This window comes from Piliocolobus tephrosceles, chromosome 6, assembly GCF_002776525.5.
Source record: "Piliocolobus tephrosceles isolate RC106 chromosome 6, ASM277652v3, whole genome shotgun sequence".
Lineage (NCBI taxonomy): Eukaryota > Metazoa > Chordata > Mammalia > Primates > Cercopithecidae > Piliocolobus > Piliocolobus tephrosceles.
In genome coordinates this window covers 151,574,561-151,594,856 of record NC_045439.1, presented here as the reverse complement: position 1 = coordinate 151,594,856, position 20,296 = coordinate 151,574,561, and the positions used below count along the sequence as shown (strand labels likewise).

Genomic DNA, 20,296 nt, shown 5'->3' with positions numbered 1-20,296 from the left:
CCCGAGTTGATTCTGTAATGAGTTGGGACTTTGGGGGATGCTGGGATGGGGCAAATATATTTGGCATGTGGGTCAGATATGAATCTTTGAGGCCAGAGAGTGGATGGCAGTGGCCAAAAAATAAGTCCCTTAAAGATATTAAGGTCCTGGGGGTCGGGAGCAAGATGGCCGAATAGGAACAGCTCCAGCCTCCAGCTCCCAGCATGAGCAACAGAGAAGATGGGTGATTTCTGCATTTTCAACTGAGGTACCAGGTTCATCTCACTGGGGAGTGCCGGACAGTTGGTGCTGGTCAGCTGGTGCAGCCCGACCAGTGAGAGGTGAAGCAGGGCGAGGCATCGCCTCACCGGGGAAGCGCAAGGGGGAAGGGAATCCCTTTTCCTAGCCAAGGGAAACTGAGACATACAACACCTGGAAAATCGGGTAACTCCCAGCCTAATACTGCACTTTACGAAGGGTCTTAGCAAACGGCACACCAGGAGATTATATCCCACACCTGGCCGGGAGGGTCCCACGCCCATGGAGCCTCCCTCATTGCTAGCACAGCAGTCTGAGATCTAACTGCAAGGCGGCAGCGAGGCTGGGGGAGGGGCACCCGCCATTGCTGAGGCTTAAGTAGGTAAACAAAGCCTCTGGGAAGCTCGAACTGGTGGAGCGCAGGGCAGCTCAAGGAGGCCTGCCTGTCTCTGTAGGCTCCACCTCTGGGTGGAGTCTGACAGCTAGCTGTCTGACAGCTTTGAAGAGAGCAGTGGATCGCCCAGCACGGAGGTTGAGATCTGAGAACGGACAGACTGCCTGCTCAAGTGAGTCCCTGACCCCTGAGTAGCCTAACTGGGAGATATCCCACACTAGGTGCAGACTGACACCTCACACCTCACACGGCGGGGTATGCCCCTGAGACGAAGCTTCCAGAGCAAGAATCAGACAGCAGCACTCGCTGTTCAGCAATATTCTATCTTCTGCAGCCTCTGCTGCTGATACCCAGGCAAACAGGGTCTGGAGTGGACCTCAAGCAATCTCCAACAGACCTACAGCTGAGGGTCCTGACTGTTAGAAGGAAAACTAACAAACGGAAAGGACACCCACCCGAAAACCCCATCAGTACGTCACCAGCATCAAAGACCAAAGGCAGATAAAACCACAAAGATGGGGAAAAAGCAGGGCAGAAAAGCTGGAAATTCAAAAAATCAGAGCGCATCTCCCCCTCCAAAGGAATGCAACTCATCGCCAGCAACAGATCAAAGCTGGACGGAGAATGACTGACGAGTTGAGAGGAGAAGGCTTCAGTCGATCAACCTTCTCAGAGCTAAAGGAGGAACTATGTACCCAGCACAAAGAAACTAAAAATCTTGAAAAAAGAATGGAAGAGTGGATAACTAGAATAATCAATGCAGAGAAGGACATGAACGAACTGACAGAGATAAAAACCATGACACAAGAAATACGTGACAAATGCACAAGCTTCAGTAACCAACTCAGTCATTACTGGAAGAAAGAGTATCAATGATTGAAGATCAAATGAATGAAATGAAGTGAGAAGAGAAGTCTAGAGAAAAAAAAGGAAAAAGAAATGAACAAAGCCTCCAAGAAATATGGAAAAATGTGAAAAGACCAAATCTACGTCTGATTGGTGTGCCTGAAAGTGAGGGGGAAAATGGAACCAAGTTGTAAAACACTCTTCAGGATATCATCCAGGAGAACTTCCCCAACCTAGTAAGGCAGGCCAGCATTCAAATTCAGGAAATACAGAGAACGCCACAAGGATACTCCTCGAGAAGAGCAACTCCAAGACACATAATTGTCAATTCACCAAAGTTGAAATGAAGGAAAAAATGTTAAGGGCAGCCAGAGAGAAATGTCGGGTTACCCACAAAGGGAAGCCCATCAGACTTAACAGCAGATCTCTCGTCAGAAACTCTACAAGCCAGAAGAGAGTGGGGGCCAATATTCAACATTCTTAAAGAAAAGAATTTTCAGCGCAGAATTTCATATCCAGCCAAACTAAGTTTCATAAGTGAAGGAGAAATAAAATCCTTTACAGACAAGCAAATGCTTAGAGATTTTGTCACCACCAGGCCTGCCCTATAAGAGATCCTGAAGAAAGCACTAAACATGGAAAGGAACAACCGGTACCAACCATTGCAAAAAAACGTCAAAATGTAAAGACCATCGATGCTAGGGAGAAACTGCATCAACTAACGAGCAAAATAACCAGCTAATATCACTATGACAGGATCAAGTTCACACATAACAATATTAACCTTAAATGTAAATGGACTAAATGGTCCAATTAAAAGACACAGACTGGCAAATTGGATAAAGAGTCAAGACCCATCAGTTTGCTGTATTCAGGAGACCCATCTCACATGCAGAGACACACATAGGCTCAAAATAAAGGGATGGAGGAAGATCTCCCAAGCAAATGGAGAACAAAAAAAAAGCAGGGGTTGCAATTTCTAGTCTCTGATAAAATAGACTTATGTTGTCTTAGTCTGTTTTTGCTGCTAGAAAGGAATACCGAAAGCTGGGTATGTTATAAATAAAAAAGTTTTACTTGGTTCACAGTTCTACAAGCTATACAAGAAGCAGGGTGCTGGCTTCTACTTCTGGTGAGGGTTTCAGGACGCTTCTACTTATGGCAGAAGGCAAAGGGGAGCTGATATATGCAGAGACCATTTGGTGAGAGAGGAGGAGGAGGAGGGGAGAGAGGAAAGAAGGGAGGTGCCAGGCTCTTTTTAACAACCTGCTCTTTAGAGAACCAACAGAGCGAGAACTCAGTAATATGAGAACTCACCCAGACACTTATGAGAGATCTGCCTCCATGACTCATACATCTCTCATTAGGCCCCACCTTCAACACTGGGAACCAACCTCCAACATGAGATTTGGAGGAGGTCAAGCAAACCAAACTATAGCAGATGCCTACCAGAAATTTGCAAAAGAAAACTAGCATTTCGAAGGACTGAACAATGGTCCTATATCAGGCGAAATGACACATACCCTGGACAAATAATCACTTTTAATGTTGTGAGGTCACACTTAAAATTTTGTATTTATAATGGAAAAAATGGAAGTCATAGAGGAAAAGAAGTTCATAATTTTCATCTTCTATTTTTTAAGAACGGCTTTATGGAGATATTTGCGTACCATAAATTTCACTCCTTAAAAATATACAATTCAGTGGTTTTTAGTATATTCATGAAGCTGTACAACCAACACCACTGCCTAATGTCAGAACATTTTTGTCACCTCCGAAAGAAATCCTGTATTATCAGTCACTCCCGATCCTTCCCCCTCCTTGTCCCTGACAACTACTAATCTGCTTTCTACTTCTATTGATTTTCCTGTTCTAGACATTTCATACAAATAGAATCATGCAAGATGTGGCCTTTGTGACTGGATGTTTCCATTCATATATTTTACAGATTTATCTGAGTCATGCATATATCAGTACTTCATTTCTTCTTATTGCTGGATAATAGTCCATTGAATGGGTATATCACATTTTATTTATCCATTCATCAGCTGATGGACATTTGGGTTGTTTCTGCTTTTTGGCTATTATGTATAATGTTGCTATGAACATTTGTGTATAGACTATTGTTTAGAAACATGTTTTTAGTTCTCTTGGGTATATACCCATGAGAAGAATTACTGGGGCATATGATAACTGTGTTTATTTATTTATTTATTTATTTATTTATTTATTTATTTGTGTATATTTATTATACATATTATTTGAGACAGGGTCTTGCTCTGTTGCCCAGGCTAGAGTGCAGTGGCACAGTTCTAGCTCACTGCAGCCCTGAACTCCTGGGCTCAAGTGGTCTCCCCACCTCAGCCTCCCAAGTAGCTGGGACTACAGGCACGCACCACCACACCCAGCTAGCTTTCTAAGGAATTTTTTGTAGAGATGGAGTCTAACTATGTTGCCTAGACTGGTCTTGAACTCCTCAGCTCAAGTGATTCTCCTGCCTCGGCCTCCCAGAATGTTGTGATTACAGGTGTGAGCCACCATGCCTAACCATAACTCTGTATTTAATATGTTGAGAAACAAACTGTTTTCCAAAGCGGCTACACCATTTTGCAATCCCACCAGAAATATACGAGGGTTCCAATTTCTCTACATCTTTGCAGCCTCAAAACTACAGTCTCTTGGACATTCCGCTCCCTAGTCTCCCACCCCTCTGAAGCACAGAGAGGAGCTTTCTCTGAAGTTCTCTCATCTGACGAAGGGATGTTCCTCCGGAAGGAATGTGATTGTCAGGAATACCTTCCCTGAAATCTACACTAACCAGAGAAGATTACTTATGTCACAGAAGAGGAGACCGACAGGTCTCCATGCCCAGGATACCACACCCAGACAGACTTTACACCTGTTCTTCTGAGGGCTGCCACCTGAGAGACTTTATCTGCATAGTAAGACGATCTTTGTTTATAGTACAGTTCCTCCCCTTGCCCTCCCATAGTTCAACCATCTGGCCTTTCTCTGCGTCTCACACTTTGTGGGATCTCCCATACATATACATGTTATAAGTGTGTACACCTCTTCTTCTGCTAATCGATTGTCAGTTTATTTTTTTGTTGTTGTTTATTTTATTTTATTTTTTTTGAGACGGAGTCTCGCTCTGTCGCCCAGGCTGGAGTGCAGTGGCCGGATCTCAGCTCACTGCAAGCTCCGCCTCCCGGGTTCACACCGTTCTCCTGCCTCAGCCTCCCGAGTAGCTGGGACTACAGGCGCCCGCCACTTCACCTGGCTATTTTTGTATTTTTTAGTGGAGACGGGGTTTCACCGTGTTAGCCAGGATGGTCTCGATCTCCTGGACCTCGTGATCCGCCTGTCTCGGCCTCCCAAAGTGCTGGGATTACAGGCTTGAGCCACCGCGCCCGGCCAATTGTCAGTTTAATTTATAGACTGTAATTATTGAATTTCCAGAGGGGAAGGAGAGGGTTCTCTCCCCTCTGCAGAATGTAGGGCAAAAGAGAAGACTGAAGAGACCGCATTTAAAAAGATGACTGATAAACATTTCTTACAAATCTCTTATTTATATATGTTGAAGTTATTGTGATTATTTCAGAGAAAAATGGCCAGAAACCTGGTCTTGCAAGTGAAATTAAGTGTCACACCAGGCCTCTTATTCTTTACCTGATTTATGTTATAACTTGTTCTAAAAAGTTAATACCTAAATTTAATTAGAAATGAAAGAAGTGTAAGTACTTAAGACTCTCATTAAATCAGAACATTTAGAAAAGGGTGGGACTTAGAGCAGAAAAGAATCTTAAAGATCAGTTTATCCAACTTCTCCTCAATTTTGTCCTTCTTTTCTTTTTGCCTCCCTAATTAATTTTTTTATGAAATATAGCACAAATATAAAAGAACAGAGAATGACAAATGAACCCTTTGAATATACATCTGTTTCTATTTGCTTCAGGTGCTTTTGACTTTTACAGAAATGCTATTCCAACACTGTCCTACATTCCCTTTCCGCTTCTGATTTTTAATTTTTTAATAAAATATTGTAGGTATGGTTGAATGTACTTCTCCCTGATTTCTTTCCTCTTCTCTGTTACCTGAGGTAACTATTATCTTGAGTTTAGTGCTTATCAGTCTCATATATTTCTTTTACCACATCCATATATATATTCACAAAAAAATAGGTCATTATATTTTGCTGTTTGATACTTTGTATAAATGGTGTTAAATGTGAATGTAATTCTATAATGTACTTTTTTGGGTAAACACTACATTTTTTGACATTTATCTATGCCGATACCTGGTAGTGTAAGTTCCCTGCTTGTTATTGCTTTTCAGAATTTGTTAGCTATTCTTATGTATTCTTCTTGAATTTTAACATAAATTTATTATGTTCTACCCGAAGACTCTGTTGTGAATTTGGTAGCATTTTTATTAAAATTATAGATTAATATGTGGAGAACTGACAATTTTATTTATACTATCGTTCCACCCATGATACTTTTTTTTTTTTTTTTTTTTTTTTTTGAGACAGAATTTCACTTTGTCACCCAGACTGGATTGCAGTGGTGGGATCTTAGCTAACTGCAACCTCTGTCTCCCGGGTTCAAGCAATTCGGCCGCCTCCGTCTCCCGAGTAGCTGGGACTACAGGCATGCGCCATCATGCCCAGCTTATTTTTTCTATTTTTTGCAGAGACCACTGTGTTACCCAGGCTGGTCTTGAACTCCAGGCCTCAAGTGATCTGCTCGCCTCAGCCTCCCAAAGTGCTGGGGTTACAGGTGTGAGCCGCCACGCCCAGTCCACCCATGATACTTTCTTTATAAAAATGTCACAATTCTGTGTTTAGTCAGAAACTCTTTATGCTCTTCAGTAATGTTTTATACCTTTCTTCAAAAGTTTTGGCTGGGTGTGGTGGCTCACGCCCGTAATCCCAGCACTTGGGAGGCCGAGGCAGGCAGATTACGAGGTCAGGAGATCGAGACCATCCTGGCCAACATGGTGAAACCCCATCTCCACTAAAAATACAAAAAATTAGTCTGGTGTGGTGGTGCATGCCTGAAATCCCAGCTACTCGGGAGGCTGAAGCAGGAGAATCGCTTAAACCAGGGAGTCGGAGGTTGCAGTGAGCCTTGATCGCACCACTGCACCCCAGCCTGGAGACACAGCAAGACTCCGTCTCAAAAAAAAAAAAAAAAAAAAAAAACTTTTATATATTTTTTAAAAACACATTTCTAAATACTTTATGGCTTTTGATTGTGAATGATAGCTATTTTTTTCCTTGGATAGTACTGATTTATAAGAATTCTTATTTTTTATATTAATCTTGTCTCCAGTTACCTTTCTGAGATACTAGTTTTATACCTTGTTTGTAGATCTTCTTGCTGGTTTTATGTAGAAAGCCATCTCATCTGCAAATAAGGAGGGTTTGTTTGTTTTATTCCTTCTTGATGCTCTTACTTCTTTTCCTATTTTCTTTTGTTTGGTAGGATACATAATTTGCTAAGACCTCCTACAGTAAAACCAGTTCCTTTCCCCTTTTTTCCTAAAGTCCAGTTAATGATACAAAGTTCTCACAAATTTTGATACATACCATCATTGCTCAATTTTATGCATTTTTGTTTTTTCCATCATGACTTCCTCTTTCATCTGAGTAACAAAGGAATGCGTTTTTTAATTTATGACATTTTTTTGGAGGACTATGTTTTTAATTTTGAATTCTAATTTAATTACCATTTGATTAGATGCAGTCTAGTCAAGCCTTGAGCAGAACTTTTGACGGCTCTATAGGGCTAGAGGACAAAGTTTAGAGATGAGGGCCTGCCGAAAGTGAGAGCTCTTATAAATATCCCAAGCTTTGGGGGTGGGGAGCCTCTAATGGACTATACCCTAGGAGTAAATACGAACTGAAATGGAAAGATCTCCCCGTGAGTTTCACATTTGTCTGATTGGCACCAAAAATTAATACCTGAAATTGACTAAGGTGATCCTAGATTCCTGGTGCTCCCAGTATCAAGTCAGAATTCTATCTGGAGAAAATATCATTTCAACCTTTAAATTATTTATGAGATAGTTTTTCAAATACAATTGACCTTTGAACAACATGGGTTTGAACTGCTGGGTCCACTTATAGGTGGATTTTTTTTTCAACTAGACTTAGATTGAAAATACGGTATTTACAAGATGTGAAACTGCATATATAGAGGACCAATTTTTTGTATAAGTGAGTCCTGCAGGGCTGACTTTGGGACTTGAGTATACACTGATTTGGGGTATCCTTGGGGGTCCTAGAATCAATCCCCTGTTTGTACCAAAGAACGACTCTAGTATGACACATAATGAGAGATACTCAGTCGCGTAAGGACACATGACAACATGAATGAGAGCCAGTAAAGGCTACAGTACTAGACTCAAAGGAGATCCAGTTATTGGAACTACCAAACAGAATTACTAGAATTAAACTTTGGGGAGTTATAAAAGAAATTGAAACATTCTGCAGGGAACTTATATGAAGAAGAATCAAATAGAAAATTTAGAACTGAAAAATACAGTAACCAATATTGGATGGATTTAACTCAGTGGATCAATTTAACAGTAAGTTAGACATTACTGAAGAAAGGATTAGTGCACTGGAAGGGGGTCACAGGAAAATACCAGAATGTAGCATACAATAACGAAAGGGTGGAACGTATGAAGAGAAACTAAGAAATAGAGGATACAGTAGAGAAGGCTGACAGATTCATTGGGAGTCTTGGGGGAGGAGCTTGAATGCAAAAGCAATGTTGAAGAAATTATGATCGAGCATATTCCCAAAATGATGAAAGGTATGCAGCCACACATTGAAGTCCAACAAATTATAAGCAGGATTTTATAGTTGAAATTCTTAAAAAGAAAATACTAAAGCCAAGTGGAGGAATAAGACAGATTGTCATTACAAAGAGCCACAATTTGACTGTAACCTGACATCATCAACAAATCTGCACTGGTGGAGTTATTAAAAGAATGTAATGGGCCGGGCATGGTGGCTCACACCTGTAATCCCAGCACTTTGAGAGGCCGAGGCGTGCAGATCACGAGGTCAGGAGATCGAGACCATCCTGGTTAACATGGTGAAACCCCATCTCTACTAAAAATACAAAAAATTAGCTGGGCGTGGTGGCGGGTGCCTGTAGTCCCAGCTACTTGGGAGGCTGAAACAGGAGAATGGCATGAACCCGGGAGGCGGAGCTTGCAGTGAGCTGAGATTGCGCCACTGTGCTCCAGCCTGGGTGACAGAACAAGACTCTGTCTCAGACAAAAACAAAAAGAAAAAACAAAAACAAACAAAACAACAACAACAAAAGAACGTAATGGAGATGAAAGAGTGAAAAGGAAGGAATGAAGAACAATGAGATGGTACATATGTGGGTAAATCTGAGTAAGCAGAGATATATGAAATAGTAGCAGTGTCTTTTGAGATAAGAAATATACAGACTTAAAACAATTTCAGCAACATCCTACATTCCAGGAAGGGGACCTCTCATTAGTGTTGTAATGTTTTTATATTTTCCAGGAAGCAATAAATCACCCATCAATAATAGATTTTGATAAATTGAGGAGGCAACATGGTTTTCTAGATTGATTACTAAAAGAATAGTAAAAGAGTATGTAACTTTTAAGTTGCAAGAGGAAAAGTAGTAAATAAACATTGAATCACTGAAAAGTACACAAGAATGGAGAGAAACGGTACATATAGTGGATAAGACGATAGCATTTAGTGAGATGATATATTTAAACTTGAATATATCAGTACTTTCATCGAATGTAACTGGTTTAGCTACATCATCAAAATGGTGTAGTATCTATGTAAAGATAAACATACAAATCAGTGGAACAGATTAGAAAGTCCCAAAATAGATTCTCAGATATTTGGCTTCCTCAGAGGCACCAACGTGTGTGATCAATTTTATATTTGTATGGAAATAATAAAAACAAACTGTGATCCCCGCCTTAACACACAAAATTAATTGAAGGTAGATTATAGACCTAAATGTAAAAGCCAAAACTATTAATCTTCTAGAAAAATGTATGAAAATATCTGCATGAATGTGGGTAGGCAAAAATTTATTAGACAAGACACAAAAAGTACTGAAACAAAATAAAAGAATAAATTGGACTTCATCAACATAAAATTTTTCTTGTGTACTTTAAAAGGCACCACAAAGAAAATGAAAAGGCAAGCCGTGGATTGAGAAAAAGTGTGATGAGGGTGTACAGCAATGGGAACTCTTCTGTAGTGTTGGTGGCAGTTTAAAGTTGTTACAAACACTTGAAAAATTGTTTGACAGTGTCTGCTGAAGTGAAGAGGTGCATGTCAGATGGCCCAGAATTCTACTCCTACATTTACATGCATCAGAACTGCATGTGAATGTACACAAAGAGACTCACTCAGGAGTGAGCCCACAGTAGTAATATTCAACAATAGAATAGACAAATTTGGCTTATACTCATTTGATAGAATATACAATAAGTGATGAAAATGAATTAACTACACTTACATTAACATGGCTAACTCTCACAGACATATTGGTGAGCGAAAGAAGTTAGATGCAGAATGCATGGTGTGTAATACACTTAATACGAAGTTTACAGACAGGCAAAACTAACCTGTAGAACCTAAGGGTACATTCTTGGGTGGTAAAACTATCAAGAAAAACAAGGAAAGCTCAGAAGTGGCTCATTTGTGAGAGGGAAGGAGGGTAGTGATTGGATGCGTTATCTTTTGGGGTGCTGGCAGTGACTCTTAACCTAAGTGGTTGTATTTTTTTTAAAAAAAATATTAATTCGTTGGGCTGTGCATTTGTTCCATGTGTGTTTTTATGTTTTATTTCCAATAAAAATAATTTTTAAGGAATATATATAATGACATAGATAAATGTTAGTATCTTATATAATGAAAGCATGTTGCAAAAAAGTATGTTTAACACACACTTTTTAAACGTATATGTGTGTGTATATAGATACACACAGATTCATACACATCAGACATAGAGCAAAAACACAGGAAAATTATAGTGAAGAATGAATTCTAAGAGTGGACTACTGAATTTTACACAGAAGATGCACCATTTGATAACTAGGAAACTCTTCATTGAATATTGTTTTATAAAATTAACAAAGAGGGCCCCTGCATCCTCTATAGAGAAGATGATTGTATTATTTATATTTGCCTGCCTGGTTCAGGGAAAGATTTAAAGCTGCTTTATATTTAATATGAAGTGCATAACATTTGAGCAAAAGATATATGCAATCAGATAGAGACACTTCAGGCAATAGTGGTGGTTAAAATATACCTTCGCTGCAGGGAGAATAATGGAAATTACCACACAGTCTTTTAATCCTTGACTGTTTCCTGCAGTCAGTAGTTCCTTTAACTTTAAAAACATAAAAGAACAACATTTTTTATGAAGTTAAAGAAAAACTGCAATTTGATTTCTTAAAAAGGAAATAATGTCTAAAGCCATGGAATTTGGTCAAAACACTTGACCTCCTGTGGCTTCAATTTTCTAGCAAAAAAGCAACATGCCCCACATTTCAGGGTTGTTTAGAGTATAATGTAACATCACATAAATGCTTAAGCAGGGATATTAGCATACATGATTTGCAGAACCCATTTCTGGGAACTATTAAGAAGGCAGACTAGCATTGGGATTAAGACTTGCGACTCTGGAATCGGATGTAAATTTTGATTCCCAGGTCTATTGCTCTTCTAGCTGTTTAACTGTGTATTTTACTTAACTTCTCTTCCTTCATTTCCCCATCTTTAAAATAAGGAGGATAGTAGTACCTACCTCAGAAGATTGTTGTGGGGATAAAATTAAGTGCAAAGGTAGTTATAAAGCCATTTGGATATATCTTCAGTTTGCCAGCAAATGTAGTTGAAAGCCTGGAGTAGTAACCACTTTTTTCATATATATACAGCTCACCCTCTGTATCCATGGGTTCCACTGATTTGTTTTTCTAAAGACCACCAGAGCGGGCACAAAAGAACCAGCGAGCACGCAAGGGTAGGAGCAAAACTGCAAATTTATTTTTTGGTCACCTAGCTTCAGGGGAAGAAGGTGGGTAGGGAGAGGTCTGTCAGCCTCCGGCAAAGGAGGCCGACAGAGTCCCCCGGTAGGGCTCTCGGGTGGGGTTCCTGATACAGTCCCGACATCCCAACAGGAGTGGGGCTGGGAAGTCCGCGCGTGGCGTCCGTCGGAGCGGCTTTTCTAGGAGTGGGAGGGCAATAGGCGGGGCATGGGCGTGTCGGGGGGCATTCCGCAGGTGTGACCAGGTAAATCTTAGTCTCTTCGGATTGACGTCACCTGGCGCATGCCCAGTTGGTCTGCACCTTCCCCGGCGCCGGCTGCATTTTCGCGTGCGCGGGAAAAGTTGGTGGTGAAGAACCCGGAAGTGCACCATCTTGCCTCTGTTCGTCCAAACAGTCCAACTTTTTATTGGTAATGGTGATAAGGGGCGCCGTGGTCTGTCTGGCTACTTCCTGCTGTTAAGGGGCGTCATTAAGGTCGGGGCCTATGGTTGGTATTTGGACATACAGATGAAGAATAAAATAAGGCACAGTATTAGTATAGGAATGAGGAATGGAAGCATTTGTTGGAATATGGGCAAAACCCAGAAGGAAGGTCCCGGCAAGGTTGGGGAGTATGAGATAGTTAAGAAAATTTAGTAAGTTTGAGGCAAGTGGGGGAAAGTTGAACTGATTTCTCGGCCTAGTAAGGGGGTAGGGCATGAGGGTATAATGAGGAATGAGTGCACAAAGTAGTTGTTGGCCAGGCAGCAATTAAGGAGTGGAGTTTTTCATGGAGTGGATGGCTTTCCGCTTACTCCTACTACAGAGATATTGGATGGAAGGTTAGGTCCAGAGAAGGACGGCAAAACAGAATAGGTAGCCTCGCTATCTATTAAAAAATTAATTGTCTTACCCACTACCAGGAGAGTTACCTGCGGCTCGGCGAGGGTGATAGGGGTCCCCGAGTCTCGGCACCTTCAGTTGTCGTCGTCCAGATGTAGGAGCTGGAAGGAGCTCCCAGGATCCTGGGAAAGAGGGTAACATGGAGGCACGGCACCTGTTCTCAGGGTGGGGCAATCAGATTTCCAGTGTCCTCCCTGCTGGCAAGCAGGACAGGGGGTTGCTGGTGGACGAGGGTTAGGACATTCACTGGCCCAATGTCCTGACGCCTTGCACTTATAGCAAGGCTGCGTTGGGGCTCGGGGACCTTGCGGACACCTGTTGGCATAGTGTCCTGCCTTGCCGCACTTATAGCAGGCTCCTTTTGTAGCCTTGGAGTCTGCGGGGTGTGTGCTCTCTGGCCTGGGGTTACGACTGGGCTGTAAAGCCGCTGCTAGGAGCTGTGCTACCAGTCGATGAGGAGCAAGGAGGAGGAGTCTGGGCAGGAAGGGAGGGGGTGGGGAGAGTGGGGAGAGAAGGAGAAGTATAGGGACGAGAGCTTAAGGCCCAAAAGCCTTGTACGTAATTAATTTCGGACCACTTGCCTAGCTGCTGGCAGAAATTGCTGAGGTCGATCATGCCACAGTGGAAAGGAAAATTAACCGCTTCCTCCTAAGGTCTTGTTCAAGCTGTAAGGTTTGTAAATTGGCTAGGAGGCACCCTAAGGGGGTGCTCTTTGGAAATTTGGACTGGGGGTTTCCCATTTGTTTCCTCTTTACTTACACAATGGACACAATGGAAATGGAAGTGGATCTCTGCCTGTCTTCAAAGCGTCCTTTGGAACCAGCAGAGACAGACTGGAGGCTCATGGAGCCAAAGTGGAGATTACCTTCATGCGGACGTCTCCATCCTGAACGGGTCTCCTGAGCCACATGGTGGCTCAAAAGTGGGCCTCGGACCTGCGCAGGAGTTTTGGCCGAGGGAGGTAAAGAGGAGACAAGGGCACTTACCCCAGAGAGGCCGTGAGAGTGAGGGAAGCGGGTCTCACGTCCTGGTCCGTCTGCGGTGTGGGAGCAGGAGGAGGTTCCTCAACCCTTAGAGGCCTGAGGAGGGGTCTCCTCCCGGGTCTTCGGCACCAACTGATTTGTTTTTCAAAGACCACCAGAGCGAGTACAAAAGAACCAGCGAATAGGTAAGGGTAGGAGCAAAACTGCAAATTTATTTTGGTCACCTAGCTTCAGGAGAAGAAGGTGGGTAGGGAGAGGTCTATCGGCCTCTGGCAAAGGAGGCCGACAGAGTCCCCTGGTGGGGCTCTCGAGCGGAGTTCCTGACACAGTCCCGACATCCCAACAGGAGTGGGGCTGGGAAGTCCGCGTGTGGCGTCTGTCCGGAGCGGCTTTTCTAGGAGTGGGAAGGCAATAGGCGGGACACGGGCGTGTCAGGGGGCGTTCCGCAGGTGCAACCAGGTAAATCTTAGTCTCTTCGGATTGACATCACCTGGCGCATGCCTGGTTGGTCTGCACCTTCCCGGGCGCCGGCTGCTTTTCGCGCCCACGGGAAAAGTTGGTGATGAAGAACCCGGAAGTGCACCATCCTGCCTCCGTTCGTCCAAACATCCACATTGGCATATTCAGCCAACAACGGATTGAAAATATTTGGGGAAATAAAAAAACAATAAAAATAACACTACAAAGCGAAAAATAATACAAATAAAAAACCAAGCCCGACATGGTGGCTCACGCCTGTAATCCCAGCACTTCGGGAAGCCAAGGTGGGCGGATCACCTGTGGTCAGGAATTGGAGACCAGCCTGGCCAATATGGTGAAACCCCATCTCTACTAAAAATACAAAAATTAGCCGGGCGTGGTGGCAGCTACTCCGGAGGCTGAGACAGGGGAATAGCTTGAACCAGGAAGTGGAAGTTGCAGTGAGCCAAGACTGCGCCACTGTACTCCAGCCTGGGTGACAAAGCAAGACTCTGTCTAAAAAAAACCACCCCCTCAAAAAAAACACAATACAGTATTCACAACTGTTTACACAGCATTTACATTGTATTAGGTATTATCAGTAATCAAGAGATGATCTAAATTATACAGGAGAATGTGCATGGGTTATATGCAAATACTGTGCCAGTGATTTGAACATCACAGATTTTGATGTAAGTGATTTGAACATCCACAGATTTTGATATTCAAGAGGGTCCGGAAACCAATCCCCCCCAACAGATACTGATGTTCAACTATATATTTGACCTATAGTTTTTAAGAACTTTAAAAAATAGTTGATTACCAACTAAGCTTAATGTTGGCCCTCTACCTAATCATTTATGGGGATATTTGCTGTGGTTAGGCACAAAATGTTTGCATCCTCTTCATATGAAGTTGGAAATGAGGAAGAGAAGACATAGGGTGGGAGATAGGATGGATACATTTTTCTTTATGTCTTGAACTTAGTTTACAGATTTTTCCCTTTTCCCCCCTCAGTAATTTCCCAGAGTATCAGTAATCTCCCTCCAGATTTCCATTTTGCATTGTGTTCCTAAAAAATAAAGTTTGTGGTAGTATTATATCAAAGTTTGTGGTAGTATTGTTGAATTCTATTTTAATTTTAGAGGGAAAAATGGCTCTACATTTCAAATTTGTGTGTGGTATGTGTGTGTGGGCAGGGGGGTTGGGGGGCGGTCAAGAAATTGTAGCTGCATTGCTTTTACAGAAAATATGCCTTGACTAGCACTCTGAATCATTAACTACAGACAGCCGGTGTTCCATTGTATTCTTCACAGATTTAGAGAGGTGTGCCTAGTAATTGTGAGATGTCCAAGTATATCCAAATACAATGCTTTGTAGGAGTATCCTGCTTTATCTCTCTTTAATTGGTTTGCTTCTTCTCAAGCTCCAGAATTAATATTTATTTTTCTCAGAGAGTGTTGAGCCCAGTAGAGTGTACACATTTAAGCTTCCTAGATTCTATAGAAAAAGAGCTTTAAGGTAAAAGTATTTACTTCCTTATGGTCTTTTTCAGAGGTTGCATACTCAAGAAGAGGAGGAACATAAAATGCGTGATGCCTTCTCTTAAGGTTCTGCATGCTTTTAGGCCTCCATCTAGAAACATAAGGACCTCACCTTTGTATGAATGTTGCACTGCAACTAAGTCTGTGCTCAGCTGTCCTCTTAATCTAAGCTACACTCTCCCAACTCTCTGAGGCTCTTTCATGTTACCAAGTATCTTAGCTGGGTGGACTTGGGAGCACATTGAGTTAAATATCACATGAGGAACTAGTTTGTTGCCTGTTTTTATATCAGGGGTTTGAAGAATGTTGAATGCAGTATAACATGAGAACAAATAGTACCCCATTAATGTTTAAAGTCTATATGGGAAAATCACACACCTGTTTATGATCTCCAGGCATGTCAATTTAGTGAGTCAGTGACAGACAGAGGAACAATTTTAGGGAAGCCAATTACCGCCATCAGCTAAGGGGAGAACTAGAAATTATGGAAATGGACAACCACTCTCAAGTGTTCCAGCTTGTACATGTGGCACCATTTTGGAGCACCTTGTCTCAAAGCCCTTCATCACGCCTCCAGCTTACTGGAGAACACAGAGGCCTGGGAAGAGTTTTATTTCTTTGGTTTGGAGATTTAAAAAAAATAGCCATGTATAATTACACAGAATAAGAACGGAGGCTGGTCAGTTCAATTCCATGGTCTCCTGAGCAGTTCCACAGTGTCCTCAAGGACCCAAGCTCTTTCCATCTTCTGTCTGCCATCCTCACAGTGCTGGTTTTTCCTTCAGACCTGTTTCCACATTGCTGCGGCGTGGCTGTTGCTGTTCCAGACTTGGACAGGGTTTCACCTCGCCATTCTTTGGGTCCACTCCCATGCTCTCCTTTACCCAGACAGCTGCGGGGTGCGGAGCTAAATCTGGGAGATAGCATTGGAAAAATACAAGCAAAACTGTTTTGATGGGGTTTTAATACTATATCCTGGGTATTTGATACAAATTAAATGACTGCATTTTTGATTATGTAAATTTAAAACCCCATATATGCTAAGCGATATAAAGTGTAAAGATTCAGGGTATGATTTACTTCATTCTGTATTTAAAAATTGTGAGTACTTGACAGCATTCTCATTTTTGCCTTTTTTGTGTGTGTACTTTTGTGTGTGTACTTGAAAGTTTCTTCTCTGTCAACTCCTGTCCACCTTATTTAGTTTTTTGATTCTGATGGCATAGTTCCCCATACATGTTACCTTGGGACATTGTAGATGCACAGTGGTACTGTTGAATGATGGACTGCGATGTCTAAGGTAGACCTTTCAGTTGCGCAGAATCTTTTTCTCCTCTCCTCTTTAGCTGGAAACCACATTTCTTGTGAACCTAGTGAAAATGGAATTTATTCTGTAACTTCTGTTCCCCTTGGCCAAACAGATCAAACACAGTGGGGGGGTACAGTGTGGGCAGGGTAGAGGTGGTGAGAGAGAGCCTTGAGATCATGAGACTCTGTTCTCCCCACATGCCCAGTCTTTCCCTTCATTGTCCCTTCTCAGCATTAACACATTGGAAGAAAGTACAAGTAATATACACTGAAGTCAGTATCTTGATTGTACTAAAACTGCTTTCCTGCTCCTTGTGGTGTGACATTTGGTCAGAACACTCTTCTAGAAGGTTAGCGCATACAGAAACACATAGTTGGCTGGCAGACTCCCTAGCAAAGTTCACTTTATTCTCTACAGCTTTGAATTACTTAAACAAAACCAAAACATTTTGGACCCGTGTCTCTCTTTCTGTCATTACTATGTAAACGTAAGTCATTTTCTCTTTTTATTAATAGTTCTAGCCAGTTTTTACCCCCAGTGTAAGCTGGCAAAAATCTCTCTAACCCTCTCAGCCATAGAAAAACTGAGTTGCTTCACAGGCTCTGTCCATGGTTTTAGCTGAATTGAATTCTAAGCAGTTTGAAGACATTTTTCTAGCTGAAGACGTTGTCCTATCCTTGACTTATACAGTACTCTCAACTCCTGACCAGCTTCTCGTTTTAAACTATTTATTCTTGAACTTACTCCAGCTGCCTCTTCCCATTCTGGGCATCTACAGTTATATTTTATTTACCGTTTAGTTTTCTTTTCATTAGTCATTTGTCCCTGACTTTCTCATTCCAAATACATTTACTTCTATCATCTTTTTTGAAGCATAAAGAATGACATTTTGTGTACCATTAGATGGTTAATAACATAAATGCATTTTGCTGTACAATGAGGAGGGGGTCTATTTATGGCACTTAAATATCTAACATTAATTTATTAAGTGGTTTACAAAGATTTGGGCCTCAATTTGCCTCCACCCCCCCACCCCAGAAGATTATTGTCAGCAACCCTACTAGGGTATGTGATTTGGGTGTTAATCTCAGTCAAACCAGACAAACTAGGAAGATTTTATATAAAATTGCCTCTTTCAAAGGTGCTTTTCAGTTTTAAAAGGAAATTGAAAAAACCAGACTGTAATGAATTGATGATTGTATTTAATCATTTCTCTGTACTTTTGAGTTATTGAAATATTCTTTTAATAATTTATCAGTTTCCTTGGTGAACATTTAGGGTATTTTTTTAACCTCCTCTTGTAATTTGGTAAGGGTGGAAAGTGTCCGAAGCCAAATCTGTAATGTTATCCAGAAGATGACGACATCTAGACAATGAGTAAACAAATATGGTGTCACTTTATTTCACATTCCCTAAATTACCTGTGATGAGCTAAAGAGGTTTTTGCATTTATAAATAGAAAAAAATTTATTCACAGTCCTTTGGCATACTATAAAAGTCGAATTATCTAAAATGTAATCTATTCAGATAGCATTTAGTAGGAAAATAGAAATAATTGTTCTCAAGATACGATAAGTCAGATGTGTCTATAAAGGGCAGTCGAAAAGAGTAGCAGTGGGATATTGATTGCTTTTTAGAGAAAGAAAAATTCCATTCCATTTCTAAATGTTAACAATTGCAAAAGGAAGATTCCCACTTGGGAAGAACGTTTTTCAGGTTGCTTCGTTGCCAGGTGTTTGACACTGTGTGTTGTCTTAGATGAATAAGGCTTAGGGCAGTTTTTAGGAACGATTCACTCCAAGCACCTCTGCTTCTTGCTGTGAAAGCTTCTATTTTCATAGCATGCCACTGTCAGTGGAAATGTTCCAGTGGTCACTGTGCTACTTCTAGTAAAGACCAAAGTTTTCCCCCTGAAACTGGGATAGCCGTAGAGGAGAATACCTGTCTGCTAACAAAATTAATTTCAGAACGTTGTCAATGAATGAAGTGCATGTTCTCTACTGTTTATGAGATTGAGCTGTGTCACTTATTAACGGAGATAAGCCTTGCTTTCTTCTGGTCCCTTTTAACACCATTGCATTCTACAAATATGATTTACAATCATCCTAAAGTTTAAAACATCCAAATAATGTGATAGTTGCTTTGAGACCATCCATATTTTCTCCTTTCCTTTTTTCTCTCTCCTTGACCCCGCAGCAGGAAGCCTTTGTTTGAGGTGTTCATCTGGAACAACTTTTCCACACTTGTTTTCATGTTCTGTTAGATTACAGGGCAGCAGGCCTACCTTTGAAGCTCCTTTCTCTTTTGTTTCTTTGCCGTGCACTCCAGTAATTAACTTTGTCCTTCTTTTATTTGTTCCAGTCAATCGCAGGCCACTCTGCTGAGCATCTTCTCCCAGGAGTACCAGGTTAGAAGTTTTCTCCTTTGTGAGGGTTGACAGGTGCCTAATTGAATGATGAATGTCCCTTTATTTCTTTGTAATTGAACTGCCAGCTCTCTGATTGGGTTGGAGGATGTTCTCCTTTCCACATCAAGCACCGCCTGCGTCTCGGTGGAGGCCTGCCAAGCCTACCCATCCATCTGTCTAATAACATCTAGCCTTTGCTTATTTGGTGGACCTGTAATAAATTATGCTAAACCATTATTATTCTGACAATAATAATTTCCCTGTGTTGCGTGGTTCCATGTGCTAAATGTTTGCTGACTTGCACTGTCAGTGCCGCTTTCCATTGCTGACAGAGATGATGATAAATGACCATTGCTGGAGTGGCAGAAGGCAAGAGAGGCAGAAAATGGAGTCATTTATCATGAGATGACAGGTGTCAGTCAAGTGGCAAGTCTCTATGGAATTACTTTTTGTAGTTTTCAAATAAGTTGTTTTTAAGCAATGTTCTTCCTGGTTAAAAATGGCAATTGGATTGTAAAACTAGAGTGCAGAGGACTTAGATGGAATTGAATCGAGGGAAAATTAATACAAAGGTTGGAAGAGGGAACAAGTTTTTCTTTGCCCTCTGTAGCCCTAAGCAAACTTATTTAGATTCAATTACTATAACCCTGTTGGCTTTTACATATATACTGTACCTTGTGGTACAGGCTGAAGACATCTCAGCCAAGCAATGGAGATTAAAATGCATAGGTTCGTAGAGTAGAAGGAAAAGAAGTCCTGCCATCACCAAAATTCCCAAGGTATTATTCAGCGTTCCCTCTGTGCTAGTCATTGGGCTCAAGAAATTACGTCATTCTTGTTTTGAACCTCATCTGTGACATAACAAAGATTTTTATTTTTTTATTTTTCAGAAACACATTAAAAGAACACATGGCAAACATCATACTTCAGAAGCAATTGAAAGTTATTACCAGAGGTATGACCTTCCTGCCCCACTAGAGGGTATCATAGTACCTATTAATTGTAATAATAATTATGAATAAGTTAGGTTATTAATTTTCTATATCGAATCCCAAGACATTCTGTTTTAAGTCTTTTATTCAAAACTTTTAGTATGTTTTTGAATGAGTTTTCAAATGCTTTGTTTTGTAGATCTAAAGAGTATGGTAAGGCTGTCTTTGTGTGTG

At 41.3% G+C, this 20,296-nt stretch overlaps 1 protein-coding gene across 6 annotated transcripts in view; it reads left to right on the top strand.

The window, feature by feature from the left end:
• C6H15orf41 (chromosome 6 C15orf41 homolog) overlaps nt 1-20,296 on the top strand; it is a 230,905-nt gene that overhangs the window by 48,475 nt on the left and 162,134 nt on the right. For all 6 annotated transcript variants that reach the window (XM_023230243.2, XM_023230241.2, XM_023230242.1 and 3 more), the window contains exons 2-3: nt 19,085-19,130; nt 20,021-20,085. In XM_023230243.2, coding sequence (XP_023086011.1) covers nt 19,085-19,130; nt 20,021-20,085 — 111 coding nt within the window. The remainder of the gene's footprint in view (nt 1-19,084; nt 19,131-20,020; nt 20,086-20,296) is intronic.